Here is a 16,945-nt window from a genome sequence, read left to right as displayed (position 1 = left end):
ACATACTACAACTTTAAGGATATTTCAGTCATTTTAACAGAAAAAGTGTGTTTACCGGCACTTATTTACCAAACACTTCAACAACTTTTTTTTAGCTTAAGCACTTTTATCCAAACACGTAATTGTTTATTTATAAAACAAGCTCCAACACTTAAAACGTGCTTTTAAACACCGTGCTTAAAAGCCACTTTTTTTAAGTCAATCCAAACGGGCTCTAAATGGTACATAAGCAACAACTAACAAGAGCAAAAACAATGTCTTAGATCCTAGTCTCAAGTTTATCAGCTTTGCAGAGAGGATTTTCCTTGGCCAAAATCACACGGCCTCTAGACTTAAAATCAAAATTGCATGCATGTTCCTCTGGATACCTATGAACTCCACAAAACATTCCTCCACACCGACAATTGAAACTTATTAATCCCAATTTTTTCTTGCAAATCATGCATCTTTGCTTCTTCATCATCAAACCAACGTTCCCAGTTGTAGCAGAATCAGAATCATCAACAGTAAGAGACGATATCTTCTCCGATAAGGCTATCACATTCTTGGCTTCTTCTTCTTTCAGAAAAGCTTTGTAGCATTGGGAACAAAGGTTGTGATTGCTTGGGTTTCCATAGAAACCGCAACCCCTTGCACATAGACTTGTGTTTTCTGCTTTGCCACTAGAAGTCATCTTTCTTCGAGTTAATTACCTCTTTCTTCTACAAATTTTCTTGACGTTTTAGATATTATATTTGATTAGTATTTCTTAGCAAGAGAGCGAATTATTAGTGTTGGTGATGGTGTACGTAGCTCTTTGTTGATGAGTGCCGCTCCTGCCTTTGGTTGTGATATATATCGGACATAAGCTGGTAATCCAAATGGGAACCAAATTAGGACTTTCCTAAATTTTTTGTTTCCTTTCCCACCTCTGTTTGGTTTTAGTTTTTGTTTGGTTCGGGAAAATTAATCTTGTGGAATCCTTAACCAACACGGATTTCTTAATAGGAAATATATTACTCCTATTGACCAATAACCATGCACGTTATCGAAGGAATACCTGTCTCTCTCGCTCTTTCTCTGTCCTTGTTCATTTTAGAATTGATTCACAAGCCAAAAATATTTTAGTTTTGAAAATTTGTTGCATGAAAAACTTTACTGCGTTAAGGTTTCTTTCTTTGCACTTGCACTGTAGAATATTTTGCTTTTTAAATCAAATTTTAATGAATATTCTGATTTTATAGACGTTACTTGTGCACATTTTTTGACGCGTGCTTATAAATAGGATGAATTGAATTGCATAAATGAAAGAAATTAAATATAAATTATACACATCTTCCATTGAAATATTTGTAACGAACAACGCATTAGAGATCGATAAATGAGATCAAATGCCAAAAGTATGGAGTATTATAAGCTGCAGGGGCGGAGCTACGGTAGTGGATGCGGGGACTTTTCTTGGGATCCTGTATTTGTATTGAAAAATTTACCGTTTCTATATAAATATATCACATCGAACCAGTAGCAAAAGGGATCTGATATCTGTGAGAGAATAACTTCCCCAAACTAGGGTATCTGATAAACGAGAAGATAGAAATTGCGAATTATCTTTAACCTACCTATTATATTTAGTATTATAGATGATTGCTATTCAAAATATAAATTCATTATATAAATTCACTACTAGCTGTAAGTAGCTCTTGTAGCTCAGTTGGTTAGAGCACCCGTTTAGTAAGCGGGAGGTCTTGAGTTCGACTTTAATGAGAGCAAACAGAAAATAAATCTGCTATTTTGCTGCTCCGCGCTGTACTTTTGAGTTTTGAGCTTTGGTTTCCCCCATCTGACAGTCAACTGCCTATGCAAATGACGAAGGGAAACCTGTTCTAATCAGGAACAACATAATATATCCCGTGCTTTAGCATCAACTTTTTTGGCTTTCTTTACATGAAAAATACTCATTTTTTTTATCACATGCTTTGTCAATTTTCATAACTCTTTTGGTCCCAGGTTAGAAGAAACAACCCCAACTAGCCAACAAATAAAATGGCTTTCGGGGAAGGAAACAAGGAACTTGATTTATCAAAGGTACAATGTTGCTCTCTCGGGTCAGCGACAAATGCATTTATAGATTACTGTCAAATCATGTGGCAAGATAAATGGTAACCAAATGTTCGATTGACACAGTTGTTTCCAAATAATGCAGAAAAACACAAGACAATGCCTGCCAAATCTGAGCAAAGTTGTAGGTGCAAAATCAACTACATGTCGATTGGTGTGACTACAAACCGCAAAATAAATGCAAAAAACCAGAAACACAGGATACAGGTTTAAAGGATGAAGCACGATAGTTTCAACATTTTCTCGTGAATTTATGTGTTTTCTTAGGTTCCACATTACCAAAATTTCTATAACTTTTTGCTTTATCCAAAAGGAAAAGATGAATTACGGCCAAAGCCAGTAGCGGTCGAGTACCAAAGGCTGGACCTTCATGCATCTATTTAGTGCATAGATAGTTATCATCAACAGCTTGAAGCTTAGAACAATATAACCAGGAACAAATGAAGTCAGTCTCAAGCAAACATTTTCACCTAGCTTGTAGTGCAAAAAGCATGTAATCTAGAGAAAGATAAGTTACAAAATTACTCTAGATTCTCAAGCAGCTAGATACAATTTTGGAGCATCGACAGAGCAAATCAAGCCTGGAACTATCTTCTATGGATCATCTTCAAGGTAGCAGATTTGATCCTTTTGATGGCACTAATCAAAATATATGTATGGCTTCCAAAAGATCCGCATAAAATTATAGGGCATGTCACCACCACCCTCCATCTACAAGTAATCATCTGATCATCAAGAACAGAAAGTTGTGAGCTTCTCGTTTTCTTTTTTTGTACAATAGAAATGTGATAAGTACAAAACAACGTGACCACCAATCATAGGAAACCAGAAAAGGCAGCAGAAATGGAAAAAACACTCATCTCTTATACACACTAAACTAATTTCATTGGTGATGTTTATAGCTCATTCAGAAGTCATATGCAGCTTTAACATAATAGCTAGTATAGTGCAGACATGACTCTGAAAGATTGCCACACATGACAGATCTGTTCCTCAAATATGTGCCTTATATTGAGGAAGTTCACAACATGAGAGAATTCACTTCCCATTTCATCAAGAATAACTTGTGTGATATTTAAGTCATACAACATTAGCGTCAAAACTTTTTGATAACATAGTGTCACATATAATAAGACATTTCACAATATGAATATCTATGCATCAACTTTCCAATCATTGTAAACTTCACTCCACTGTTTCGAGCATAATTAATGCCACTAGCTCCCAGGAATCCTTAATTTCCAATGTGCATTAACACCTTTCCGGGTTTGAGATTGGCTATGATTGAAAAAAAATCCACAAATTGTGTATCAAGGTAGAATTATCATAATGCAAAAACAGGATTCTGAGTGTAAACTAACTCAAAAGATTCCGAACAAGAATAAAGTAAAACTGATAAACCCCGAAAAACCAGATACAGTAAATTAACAGCTGCTAGAAGATCATACCATCAATATCCGATAATTGACAATCTCACAGAGATGGTATATCAACTAACAATGCCACTTCAAAAAGAAAGGTATTCGTATTTCATCAGAGTTAATACCAATCGACTAGGGATCCAACATTTTAGCTGTATGGGTTCGGAATTTCTGAATCTACCACTCATTTTATTTTCAGGATCAGAACATATCATTTGGACGTATTCAGTGAGTTTTTAACACATATATAAGGTTCGAGACAAAGCTATTAGGTCTGGTTGAACCCGTACATCCAATCATGCACAAGCACTTGTGTGAATTGGATTGCGATCTAAATCACACAAAACACACAGAATGAATCAAGAAACAGAAAAAGTCAGTCACCGGCTTGTGAAGTGCGGTTTAGAGCGTTTAAGCTTTTGAAGGTGCAGTTGTGACTCCATAATAAGTTTCATTCTCTGAATTTCCAAGTCCTTTGCGAATTGCATTCTTTGCTTCTCCAACTCCAACATTTGCCTCTGCTTTGCCTTTTCTACTCTTTCATATATCTCCCCAAACCTCCCTATTGCCTCAGCTATCCTCCTATAACCATCCCCCTCTACCATCCCCCCACCACTCCTCTTTCTACTTGACTTCTCCGATCCCTCCTCATCCTCTTCACCTGAATCCTCAGACGCAGCCGCCGCCGCTGCTGCCATGGCCGAGAAATTCCTCCGTGACACCGTGTAATCCATAGCTGCCGCTGGGCGCTTCGACCGGAAACCAACTGGTATGCCAAATAGCGGCGGAGGAAGCAGCGGTGGAGACGATCTCCATTGAGGAGTGAACGCCGCCGTCGAAGGCGACGGAGACTTTCTACGTTGAGGAATGACCGTTTCCGGCGACGGAGACGGCGAGACTTTGTAGGTGACGCCGATGAGGGCGTTGAGGCTGCTGAAGAAAGGCCACGTGGAGACATAAAGTCCTTGAGATTGAGAAACCCTAGCCTTCTCGATCTTGTACTTCTTCTTTAAGGTGTCAATGCGGTTTTTGCACTGTATGTCAGTGCGGTATTGCTTTTTGGTGTGGCCGTGAAGGGCGTTGACAGCGTCGGCGACTTCCTGCCATTGCTGGTGCCGGAGATTTCCGCGATTGAGCTCCACGTACTTGGAACCCCATGCCTCTACTAAAGTATGTGTCGCTGCCTCTGACCAGCAATCTTCTCGAGCTGGAAAAACTGGCGTCCGAGCTGACATCGACGCCGGGTTAAGAATTGGAGGTGGAGGCAATGCTAGTAGCTTGTTGTCTGTACAAGGCGGCGGAGGTGACGGTGACGGCGACGGCGACGAAGAAGGAGAGTTTTTAATGGAGAAGGGCGGGGCTACGCGGTCGTCGTCGTCGGACATAGTGCGGGAACGTGAAGCGGCGGCAACGCCGGCTGATGGGAAATGAGAAGTAGTGGAGGAATTAGGGTTAGAAGAACAGTCCAGTGAGGGGTTACCAGTATGGCCGTGTCGACGGATCATTGGGTGCCGACGAGAGGGAATAGAGTGTAGTGGGTAGGGTGGGTGGGGTGTAGGTACGTAGGGGGGTGGGGCTTGTTTGGATTTGAACTGCTGGGCTTTTGGATTGAGCTTCATTGGGAGCCGAGTGACACTGGGCTCCTCTGTGTTTTTTGGAGGGAAAGGAAATATTCACGCTCAAATAAGAGTGTTTTTATAATATGTTTGTAAAAATTGCATGAGACCTCCTATTTGAGCGCTCTGTCTTTTTATTTGTATCCGTACCTTTTTTTTTGTTAAAAGCCTTTTAAAAAGACTATTTTGCTCTTCTTTATTAAAAGACTACTTTCTCTCCAAGTATACGCTAGTCCTCTATTGTCTTTGTCTCTCTCCCGATATTCGCATTTTTTGATTTATTCTTCTCTGAAATCAAATGGTTTTCGTCGTTGTTTTGATTTTTCAACTGCTAGTCTTTGTTGTTCCCACATTAAGATTTAATTACAGATACATTGCATTAACTTTCTGGGTTTTATTTTACGATTTCTAGGTTTTATTTCTGGTTTTGATTTTGATAGTCATGTATTTATGATTAAATAGTTTCTTAGGGTTTAGTTTGATAAGTGCATTAGTTTTACTTTTACGATTGTGTTTTTAGGTTTTTTGAACGAGTTTTTATGTTGTTGATGAAAATTCTATAAATTCTTCAGTGATTAGACGTCCAAATTTTTAAAAATTTTGAGAGTTATATAGATGATACTATTAAAGTGATGATACCTTAGATAGGAGCTGATTTTTTTTTTCATGTTTTGACATTATTTTTGGATTTGAATTTGCGTTTTGTTTTTTTGTAAAAACTACAGCATGTTTTTTTGCTGAATGTTTTTATTTTTCTAATTGGTGAACTTCAGCTTTAGGAGCTGAATATTTTGTGTTTTGTAACTGGTGAACTTCAGCTTTAGGAGCTGAAGTTTTTATTTTGTAACTGTCGAACTTCAGCTCTAGAGCTGAAGTTTTTGTTTTGTAACTGTCGAACTTCAGCCTTCTTAGAGATTGAAGTTTTAACTGGTCTTTTTGATAATGTCCTGATGTTATTTTTTGTATGTTTTACTTTTTTTTGAACAGATGGCACCTAAAGCACCTAAAGATCCTAATGCAGCTAAAGTACGCAAAGCACCTAAAGCACCTAAAGCACCTAAAGCACCGAGACAACCTATAATAACCCCAGGTCCTTATGTCCCTGCTCCTCCACCTACAAGAGCAGGTCAAAGATATTTTGAATTTCGAGATTGGTTTAACTGTAAGGGTTACTGGACGGGGAACCACGATTTGAAGAAATTAATTGCAACTTTCTTGACTCCTACATAACGGGATAAGCTTAATAATGGTATATTTTGATATATTATGGCTATGGAGAATTTCCAATGCAGCATGAAGTTGGTTCATTGTCTGTGTCTTTCTCGAATATTCACCAATGATCGAGACTCCATTAGTTTCAAGATTTTTGGGCATGATGTTTCATTCACTCTTGAAGACTTTCACATTATGTGCGGTTTGCGGATCACATCACATAATGTTGAAAAACCAATTAATCGAGAGAGCAATATTCTGAAGCGCTATTTTGGTAAGTCCAAGGGTGTGACTTTGAAGGATATTCGAGATTTTATGATTCGGAATGAAATTCTAAAGAATGTTGTGAATCACATACACGTATGCGAGAGCGATGATGATGTTGTGAAGCTTATGGAAATTCTTGTTGTAGAGTCTATTTTGTTTGGAAAAAAGATCGAGTCATCTGTGATGGAGGAGTATGCATCTATTGTTGAAGATGATAAGGTTTGTGCTGAATATCCTTGGGGTAATGTGGCTTATGAGAAGCTCATTTACTCACTGAAACATGCATTGGACAAGCAGAACAAATTACGTTCAACTAAGTATAAACTTGGTGGATTTCCATATCCGTTATGTGCTTGGTTCTATGAGCGCTTCCCAGATATTCGAGAGAAGTATATAAGAGAGGATGAGTACCTTGATACCCCTCAGGTTCCCAGGATGTTACTTTATGTATGTGTGGGAGAGCCTAAATTTCCCGAACTTTTTGATATGTTCAGTAGTCATGAAGTAAGTTACTTTTTTTTGTCTTTGTGTTAATATGTTGACGTATTAGTTTTTTTCTTTTCATAATATACTTTTTTGTATTAAACAGAGATATTGCATCTTTAGGGTATTGGATATAATTCCTATAGAAGAGGAATTGAATTCAATGCCTTTAATTGGACAATTACCATGCAGCCGGATTCGTTCAAAGGTACTTAACGCGGTTCCTTCAACTGGTGAATCACCACGTACTCTGAGTCGATCAAAAGAAGCGAATCGAACTCCTGTTATTGGTGAATCACCATGTAGTCGGAGTCGATCAAAAGAAGCAAATCGAACTCCTATTATTGTCGAATCATCTCGTACCCGGAGTCGTTCTAACCGTTCTACAACTGACTTTGATGAATTACTTGACACAATATGTTCTGTAAGTTTTAATATGAAATTTTTTGGTTTTGTTTTTGTAAAAATACAACATGTTTTTAAGCTGAAGTTTTCTTCTACATCTGAATTTTTGTTGTGTGTCTATTCTAGAGGTTAACGATGGAGGTTCAAAGGCATGCATAAAAAGAAAGAAGCACGATCGTGAGAGAAGTTTTCGATAAGTTTAAAAAGGAGGAGCGATCTTCTATTGTGGATGCGATTTTTGTAAAAGTGAAGGTAAGCTAATTTATAGAGAAGTCTTTTCATTTCTGTTGATGTTATTCAGATTAATCATTGTTAGTAATTTTTTTTCTAGGAATATTTCGATGAGAAGTTTGAACAGTTGTTTAAGATTGTCAACAAATCAAATGGAATGGATGATGGCAATTTTGATTTGAGTAACCATCGAGAATATGATAGGGTAAACGACTATTAAGAATATCCATCGGATATTAATGCTGTTGATGATGATCAGATAAAGTCGTAGATGTAAATGCTACACATGAGGAAACGGCTTTTGAAGGCGATCAACATGTTCAAGAACAAGTTGAAGAGGAACGTTCCAGTGCTGATAGATTGAGCAGAGATGGAAATGATGAAGAACAGTTATCAACTGAGAATGTTGGAAGCAAACAAGTTGTAGATAATCAAGTTGTTTATACTGAAGAACATGCTGCTCATGATCCATCGCATAAAGTCGCAGATGATAATGCACACGTAAGAAAGCGGCTGTTGAATGCGATGAACATGTTCAACAACAAGGTGGAGAGGAATAATCTAGTATTTATAGATTGAGTAAAGATGGAATGATGAAGAGTTAACAACTGAGAAAGGTGCAGATGATCAAGTTGTTGGTACTGAAAAACATGCACCGAGTTGTGCTTTAGAAAGTGATATTGGAAAAGGCAATTTGTTTGGCAATGGAGATCAAGCACTTGTTGGTAATTTAGAATTGAAAGTGAGTGATGTGTCTAGCACTATTGGGAAAGACGATCGGTTTGATGGAGCACTAGCTATTTGCATGGAAATTTTAGGTGGTGATACACAGGAAATTGTTACTACAGGTATAAAGTGTGAAGTTTATAATAGTTCAGTGATACCTTAGATAGGAGCTGAAGTTTTGTTTCATGCTTTGTGTTTTTTTGTTACATATTTTTATGAACTTCAACATTATTTTTGGATTTGAAATTGTGTTTTGTTTTTTGTAAAAATGACAACATGTTTTTTGCTGCATGTTTTGTTTTGTAACTGGTGAACTTCAGCTCCAGAGCTGAAGTTTTTGTTTTGTAACTGTCGAACTTCAGCTCTAGAGCTGAAGATTTTGTTTTGTAACTATCGAACTTCAACTCTAGAGCTGAAGTTTTTGTTTTGTAATTGTCGAACTTCAACTTTCTTAGAGTTGAAGTTTTTAACTGATTTTTTGATAATATCCTGTAGTGAAATTTTCACTACACTTATAAATTTTTTCTATGTTATATATATATATAGAAAAACTAGTTGATCTATTCTCCCTCTTTATATATATGCAGTGGAAGTTGAAACTAGTTGTGCTTCATTTGACACAACTCAAAAACTCTCTGTAATGTTGAGAAAAACCTTCCAGAAAATGTTCCAATGCTCCTCGACGTTGGTGCACAGTTGAATGAAGCTGTAATTGCTTATATCGACAAAGACATGCAGCCTGGACAGCGGAAGACAAACGTCAAGGTATTCTATAGATCATGAATTTATTACATTTGATGCAAGTATATTTTTTACAGTTTGAAATTTTACATACTTTATTTTTTTTTGTTTTGTTTTTGAATGATTTTTCAGAAAGACTCGAGGCGGCTCAAAAAGAATTTGGTGAGCTTGTGCAGCTATATCAAAAGGAGAAATACATATGTCACACTTGTTGACTCACAGACAGATGTGAAGTGTATTGGTATTATTTTATAAAATTTAGTCATTATTATTTAGTTTTTTTTTTGCATGAAGATACAAGCATATCTGAAGGTAAAGGAAGTGGATCTGTTGGAATGCAAACACCATCTATGTCTCAACACTTAGACCAGGTAGTTATTTTTTGCAATTCGATTACAAGCTGTTTTTTTGCCTAATGTGTTTTTGTATCAGTTTTATTTATGTTTATATTTTCCTTGCTTTTGCATATCTCATCTGATGCATCGCAACTTCTTCCAAATCCTAAGAAAAGGAAGATTTCTGGTTCTCCTATGTGTGAGACCAGTGATATCCCCAACTTCAATATACAGTCATTTTTGCTGGGTAGTACACAAGGGACTGATTCAGAAGGTAATTCTGCTGCTGTTGTTGTTCGTGAAGAGAGACAAGGACGTCGTGAAGAGCAGGGAGTTAGTCAAGTATCTGCCACATGGCTGTGGTTTCTCCCCCTGCTGGTGAACAACAACAGTTAGTTGTGATGAAACAGCAGGAAGAACAAGCAAAAGGAAAACCAGATAAAAAAGGAAAAAGGATTCGTATGGAGAGTATTTGGTTGAGATCTCCTTACGTAGTTCATAAACGAAATGAAAAAGGGGCAAGATTGGAAAGTAGGAAAGAATACACGAAGGTGTCCCTTCCATTATGTTAATCAAGACAGTAGATTGATGCAAAGATTTACAGAGTGGTTGGAGATGGATGCCAGTGAATATGATTCCAATCCATTCAGATTAGCTGGAATTAATATTCGAAAATCATTCTTTACCGAGCTTATGGATCCTAACTCTGATTTTGCGGATGAAGTAAATTATTAAGTTTGTTTTTTGAATTGGTTTTCAACTGTATTTGCCAAAACTTCAGCTTATTTTTTATAATAAAGTTTTTGTATTGTAATTTGGAAAATTTCAGCTTTATTCATAGTAAACTGCTTAAGTTTTTTAGCTTATTTGCTATAAATAAGCAGATGTTTTTGACATGAATTCTCTATTTTTTTTTTCAAAACTTTTAAATCAAATATGCTGAGGTTTTTTAGATTATTTTCTAACACTTCAAACTGAATATGCTTATGTTTTTGTCATGTTGTTTGTAGTTTTGTAATGCATTTTTTCTAAACTTCATAGTTATGCATGCTGAAGTTTTTTTTCCATATGTTATCATTTGTTGTTGTTCATTTGCAGCATATGGATGTGTGCATATATTACTTGCGCAAAAAATATTGCTATCACCTTCCAGCTTATCCAAAATCAAGATGTGCAGTAACAGATTTAATTTTTGATCAGTATATGACTAAGTTGGCTAGTATTCATCCTTCAGAAGAACAGATGGAGAAAATTAGAAAAAGGAAGGAAAAGAGAATGCAAAATCAAAAAAAGAGTAAATCAAAGAGAAAGAGAATATCCAAACAGCAGGTTGAAGAAGAAGAAGAAGAAGAAGAAGCGGTTATTCAGCCACTTACGGACTTTAGTTAGTTTGAGGAAGAATCAACGAATGAAAAGGTGGCCAACTACGTAAAAGGCCTCGACCTTTCCTCTGGTATCTCATGGGCATCTGCCAGAAAAGTATTTTTCCATTTTGACTTAAGCCAAGGACAGGACAGAGATCTACGCACTACTTTTTTGGAATTCTAGACTTTCAAGATAAAACTATACATGTGTATGATTCCATGGGCAGTGTAACATATAATCGTGCGATTGAACATGTCAGACATTATGCCCGGTTGATCCCACACTGTCTCAAATGCTTGGAATTTGGGGCACACATTAAATTTTATGGGGAAAAGTGTAAGCACGTGATTTTTGCCCTATGAAAGAATTACTCCCAAAAATTCAAAATAAAACGATTTTCCTTGGTGTGCAATTTTGAGAATTTTTGTGACATTTTGGATAATTATTTGTATTTGTCTGTGCATGTTTATTTGTTAAATTAATAAAAATACAAAAATATGTCGCATTTGCATTTAGGATTTAATTCTACAATTAGGATTAATTAGGTTTGTTTTACAAGAATGAAAATTACAAAAATATGCATCGTTTGCATTTGTAGCATTTAATGTCCAATTGTACAATTTTATGCTTAATTATTACTTAATTGTGTGTTAATTGTTATTGGGAGTTAATTTGCGCTTTTATGAATTAATTTAGTTCTATATGATAATTTAAGGATTTTAGAATTTAGTTTCAGTTTAAGAAAAATTAAAAGAAGAAAAGAGAGCAAAAATATAAAGAAAATCGGAATTGGGCTCTTCTTCAAATTCAAGCCACAAGCCCAAAAAATACCCAACCTTCCCCATGACCCGGTCCATCTCCACATGGGTCGACCCGGTCCGCCCCATAACCCCAATACCTAACCCCTCTTCATTTTTCATTTTTCCCAAAAATAAAACAAAACAAAAAAAACCCAAACCCTAAAACTAAACTATCCGCCCCCACCCTCTCTTCTTCTTCTCCAAGACAACACCCCAAAACCCCAAGCAGCCATGGCTGCTACCCTTTCCCCCTCTGCCTCACCTTCACACACACGCACAGCCCCTCCATCGACCACCCTTCACTAGTCGTCGAACCTCCATAGCCACCGGACAGAGAGGCAACGAACACCATAGCCATCCGTTCGTTGCTTCTGCTTCTGCTCCGTCTCCAAACGACCACCATCTTGCTCACCAAAACAGTCCCCGACGTTCGTTGTTGTCACGTCCAAACGACAACCAGCATCTCCATAGCCAACTAGCCACACCAAATGACCCCACTGCCACTACTTCGTCTTCTTCGTCGCCAAGCTCAAGCTCGAGCTCCCATGGCGACTTTCTTTCTCGACGATCAGCGTCTTCTTCGTCGCCAAGCTCAAGCTCAAGCAATTTTGGGTTCATTCGTTGCTACTGCTTCTGCTTCGTCAACCACGAACAGCTCTAGCCACCGCCATTTTTCTCCTCCATTGAGCTCGTTTCTGTTGCTGTTGCTGCGTCTTCGTTGTCAACCCGTCGCCATGGCTGCCATGGCTAGCTCCCTGCTGCTTCATCTTCTGCTTCGACATAACCATGGCTGCCATGGCTAGCTTGACGACCATGGCTGCCACTGCTTTGAACTCCATCCACGAACGAACAAATACACAGTAGTTGACGAAGGGCCATAGATTTTTATCTAAAGAAACAGTTGACGAACAAACCAACTGATCGTCACGTCCCAAATGAGCATCGTTGCCGTTGCTGCTAGTCCAATTTGAGCAGCGTTTGTTGCTTTTGTTTCGTTCTTCTTCTTGTCAAACGAACCAACACTGCCACTGCTGCGTTCCTACTCGTCAAGTTATTTTCCGGGCAGATTCGAGTTATGTTGGTTTCAAAGTTTCCGGGCAGATTTGTTTTCGTTCAAGTTTATCGTCGTTCCGATCCGGTCAGTTGGTTTAACAAATTCGTGTTTATCGTTCTTCTTATTTTTCTTCAGTTTGTTTCATTTTTCTTGTTTATTTTTAGGTAGAAATTGTTAGTAATTTCAATGTTTTTAGATTTAAGGTGAAGTTCAATTAATTATGTCTTTAGTTTGTTTTATTAATTTTAAAAGGATTTAGTATAGAAGAATGTTAGTTTAAATCATTTGAATCCGTCATGTTTGTTGTTTAATATAGATTTAATTCATGTTCATTTTTGTTTGAAGTTCGTTTTTAATCCAGTGATTTAATGTGAGTTTATGTTTTGGTTTTTAATTTTTTAATTTAGTTTGAATCATGTGTCTTTGTTGTTAATACTGTTGTCTCCTTGCTCATTCATTTTTGTCTAAATTAACCAGGATTGGTTCCCAATATGGTTAACTTATTCCCATTAATTTGATGTTGTTCAATCTGTGTTCATGAGATTTGTTGTTTGAATTTGTTTAGAAATTGGTCATATTTGCTGTATTTTGGTTGAAATTGATTAGATGAATTGGTTATAGCTGATGGGGGTAGATTGGTAAATTGCAGTACGTTCAGGGGTAAAATGGTAATTGCAGTAAGGTCGTAGGGGTATTTTTGGAATTAAATATTCGAACAATTATTTAATCTAAGTGCTCTGTCCACTAGGCATTAACAATATTAAAATAATACATTATGAGGGACAAGACATAAATTAGTGGGGAGATGATATAATTGTTTAATATAGTGGGGGACATGACATAATATAGTGTGTGTGTGGGGGGGGGATAATGTAATTATTTAAGTTAAGCATGGAGGACAAGATATAATAGGGTGAGTTTGATATATTTATTTAATGTAGTGGGGGACAAAACATGTAGGCATTGGGGACAAAGGAATTAAATAAGAAAAACATTAAGTAGTGGGGGGGAGGCAAGGCATGCAATTAAAAGAATATTTCGGGTTAGTGGTTCAAGACAAGAGTCTTGCTATAAATAAGAGTCATTCTTGACATAGAAGGAGATTATGATTAGAAAGGATATTTGGGAGAACATTTTTTAGGAGAGGTTTTGAGAGAGGACTTTCGGAAGAGGAAAACATTCTGAAAAAAAAATCTCAAGAGTGTTGGAGAGTTGAAAAAGAGAAAATAAAAACAAAGTGAGAAACGAGTTTAGTTTCGGGTTTAATACACGCGTGGGTTGTTGCTGTTTGGTTTCTTTTACAAACTTTTGGGTTTGTTCTCTTGAGTTGTTTGGTTTTCTTCAAAGTTTTCTGGGCCTTGAATCTGGTTCGAATTGCTGTTGTTGGGTTGCTGTTGCGTTGTTGTGTTATTACTGCTGTTGACTCCTCCTTCTTTTCTCATTGTATTACCATTTTCAGGTACACATTTGTACACTCTTGGCTTGAGGCGAAATGAAATATTGACCAGGCTTTGTTCCTGTTGAATTCCTCCTGTTTAGATTTGTGCTTGAATAGAATTTTCCTTTCTTTGTATAAAAATGTAGTTGATTGATTAATGAGTAATGGGGCTGCATATTTATAATAACTCCTTCATCTAATAATGTTAGTTTAAATTAATCAAAGAATAGTTAATTTGTTTTGATATTATTGTGTGTCAATCTCATGTTCTAGTGTTATTAAATAATAGAATATAGAACGAAAGCAATCTCTCTTTGTACAAACTCGATTGCAATTTTCCATTTTTGCATTAGCCGTAAACTAATAACTAATAAGTTACGCCTTTTTTAGCATGTAATTAATTGAGAGTTTTTCTTTTATTTTAGAGACGAACTTAATAGAAAAAATGTAGTCACTGTAGGTTTATCCTTTTAAATAAAAATGAGACGAGCCTCGCCAAATAAAATGCACGGATTGCGGGGCCCTCACAAAATGTATGTGTTAATTACTTAGAACTCGGGATCGGCCGTTTAGCAAAATTCCACGGCCTTACCCAGAAATAATAATACGCTAATCGCTTTAGGCGCGCATTTTAATAATCTTACCTTCTTAAACTCGGGTGTGCATTTCATGCGACCCAAATCCAAATCCCAAAACATTGAATAAAAATATGTTCTGGATTGCGGGTGCATTTCATGTGACGCAATCCAAAGACATGTTTTAAACGATGTTCACATTCCTTTAAAAATATAATAAAAGCGGTAAAAAGTTAAAATTTGCACATGAGCTCATAATTGTATAAAATCAGATAAACAAGCCGAATATGACAGTTGAGCGACCGTGCTAGAACCACGGAACTAGGGAATGCCTAACACCTTCTCCCGGGTTAACAGAATTCCTTATCCGGATTTCTGGTTCGCGGACTGTAATACAGAGTCATTCTTTTCCTCGATTAGGGATTAATTTGGTGACTTGGGACACCCTAAATCTCCCAAGTGGCGACTCTGAAATAAATAAACAAATCCCGTTTCGATTGTCCTTTAATTGGAAAAACTCCTTCACCCTTGCGGGGGCGGAAAAAGGAGGTGTGACAGTTCTGGCGACTCTGCTGGGGAGGATTTTGTAACCCAGAACCACTGGTTCAGGGTTAGAAATTCGAGCTTAGATAAATTGTTATATTTGGTTTTATCTGATTTTGTTACATGATCTGTGCGTAATGTGGTAACTAACTGCTTTTACCACTTTGATATTTTGTGAACTGTATATAAATTGTGCCAAAACCCATCTCCTCTCTGAGTCTTCTAAATCATGAAGAAGGGTGTACTTCGTACGACTTCTTTTCTGTATAGTGTCAAATCCCAATTTAGAACGAGGTTTACATAAGTTGCAAAGCCGGCGAAGCTTCTATATTCCCGGATTGCTGCCTCCCCTCGGCTCGAGCTGTCCGCTCGGGTAAGCCAGGTCTAGAACAAACACCTAGGTTCTAAACCTAGAGTAACTAAACTTCATGCCGAATCCCTAGTAGGATCGTTTATTTGCATCACGTTGCATTTGACTTAGGGGGCTCAACACAGGGGTCGGGCCCATCTAGGAAAAGCAACCTGGAACAAAAATGACCATCCTGATGCATCTTACTTGCTACTACTTGTGCATTTATTTGATTCGGATTTGTGTGTTGACCGGCTTTTGAATATCAGAAATATTGTGCAATTGAGAAAAAAAGAAATAGCGGTTAGGGAGTTAATTGTTTATTTTGGAAAAACTCAATGCCCAAATACTGTCGAAATTCTGCCGAAAATCTTGGAAAAAAATGAAGAAAAGAAAAATGCTTTATTTTATTTCACTCAAATAAATAAATAATAATAATAAAAAAGAGTCTTTTATTTTAAGTTTGGAAGAATAGGTTGGTCATTTTAGTTAAACGAAAGAAAATCTTCACTTTGTCTTGTTTTAAAAATAAAGAAAAAAAAAGAAAAGAAAAATAGTTTGGCTTGCCATGAAAAATGAAAATGAAAAAGAGTCTTGTTTTTAAAATGGTTTATTTATTTATTTATTTGTTTATGAAAATGCCAAAAATGAAAATAAAAAGAGTCGTGCGCTGAACGTGGTTTTATTATTTGTTGCAAAAAATATGTATATATATAAATCCAAAAAGTATTTTTCTTTATTTCCTTTCTAGAAAAGTTTTTTTAGACCCCTAATTTTCAAAAAAAAAAAAATCCAAAAATATTTTTCATTATTGATTTCTTTATAAAGTCTTTTTAATTGTTTTTTTTACAAAAAAAAAAAAAAATAAATAAAAATAAAAATAAAAATATTTCCTTTTAATTTCTTCAAAAAAAAATCCGAAAATATTTTCATTCTTCTTTCAAAATTGAAAAGAAAATTCAAAATTCAAAAATATTTTTTAGAAACATTTCTTTCATTGAAAGTAAAATTCCAAAAATATTTTCTTTCTTCTTTAGAAGTTTTTCTTTCGAAATTCTAAAAAATTGTAACATCTTTTTTCTTTAGAAATCCTTCTTTGCAAAAATGCTCCCTTTCTTCTTTGTAAGTCTTTCCTTCAAAAAAAAAATAAAAATAAAAAATAAAAAAATAAAAAAAAAAGTTAGTTTATTTACTTTATTCATGATATCCCGAATTACGCGGGTTTGATTCTCACCGGATGTGAGATACGTAGGCAACCCTCATTGGGTCCAACCTCCCCTTTTGCTA

At 36.3% G+C, this 16,945-nt stretch overlaps 2 protein-coding genes across 2 annotated transcripts; both read right to left on the bottom strand.

The window, feature by feature from the left end:
* Positions 1 to 259: 259 nt before the first annotated feature.
* On the bottom strand, positions 260 to 673 carry LOC104232852 (putative zinc finger A20 and AN1 domain-containing stress-associated protein 8). The gene has a single exon (XM_009786130.1). It carries the CDS (start codon positions 671 to 673, stop codon positions 260 to 262), a length of 414 nt encoding a protein of 137 aa, XP_009784432.1.
* Positions 674 to 2,446: 1,773 nt separating this feature from the next.
* LOC104232849 (trihelix transcription factor ENAP2-like) lies at positions 2,447 to 5,140 on the bottom strand. Its single transcript, XM_009786127.2, has 2 exons — positions 3,903 to 5,140; positions 2,447 to 2,822 (listed from the first exon to the last, which is right to left on the bottom strand). The coding sequence occupies exons 1-2, from the start codon at positions 5,135 to 5,137 to the stop codon at positions 2,819 to 2,821; spliced, it is 1,239 nt and encodes a 412-aa protein (XP_009784429.2). The 5' UTR covers positions 5,138 to 5,140; the 3' UTR covers positions 2,447 to 2,818.
* Between the last annotated feature and the right edge of the window lie 11,805 nt (positions 5,141 to 16,945).

This window comes from Nicotiana sylvestris, chromosome 7 (genome assembly GCF_000393655.2).
Source record: "Nicotiana sylvestris chromosome 7, ASM39365v2, whole genome shotgun sequence".
NCBI lineage: Eukaryota > Viridiplantae > Streptophyta > Magnoliopsida > Solanales > Solanaceae > Nicotiana > Nicotiana sylvestris.
The sequence above is the reverse complement of the archived record's forward strand: the minus strand, read 5'-3'. Positions and strand labels throughout refer to the sequence as shown.

Excerpts from the sequence above, each read along its gene's own strand:
- LOC104232852 (XM_009786130.1), bottom strand. The coding sequence starts at position 673 with ATGACTTCTAGTGGCAAAGCAGAAAACACAAGTCTATGTGCAAGGGGT.
- LOC104232849 (XM_009786127.2), bottom strand. The coding sequence starts at position 5,137 with ATGAAGCTCAATCCAAAAGCCCAGCAGTTCAAATCCAAACAAGCCCCA.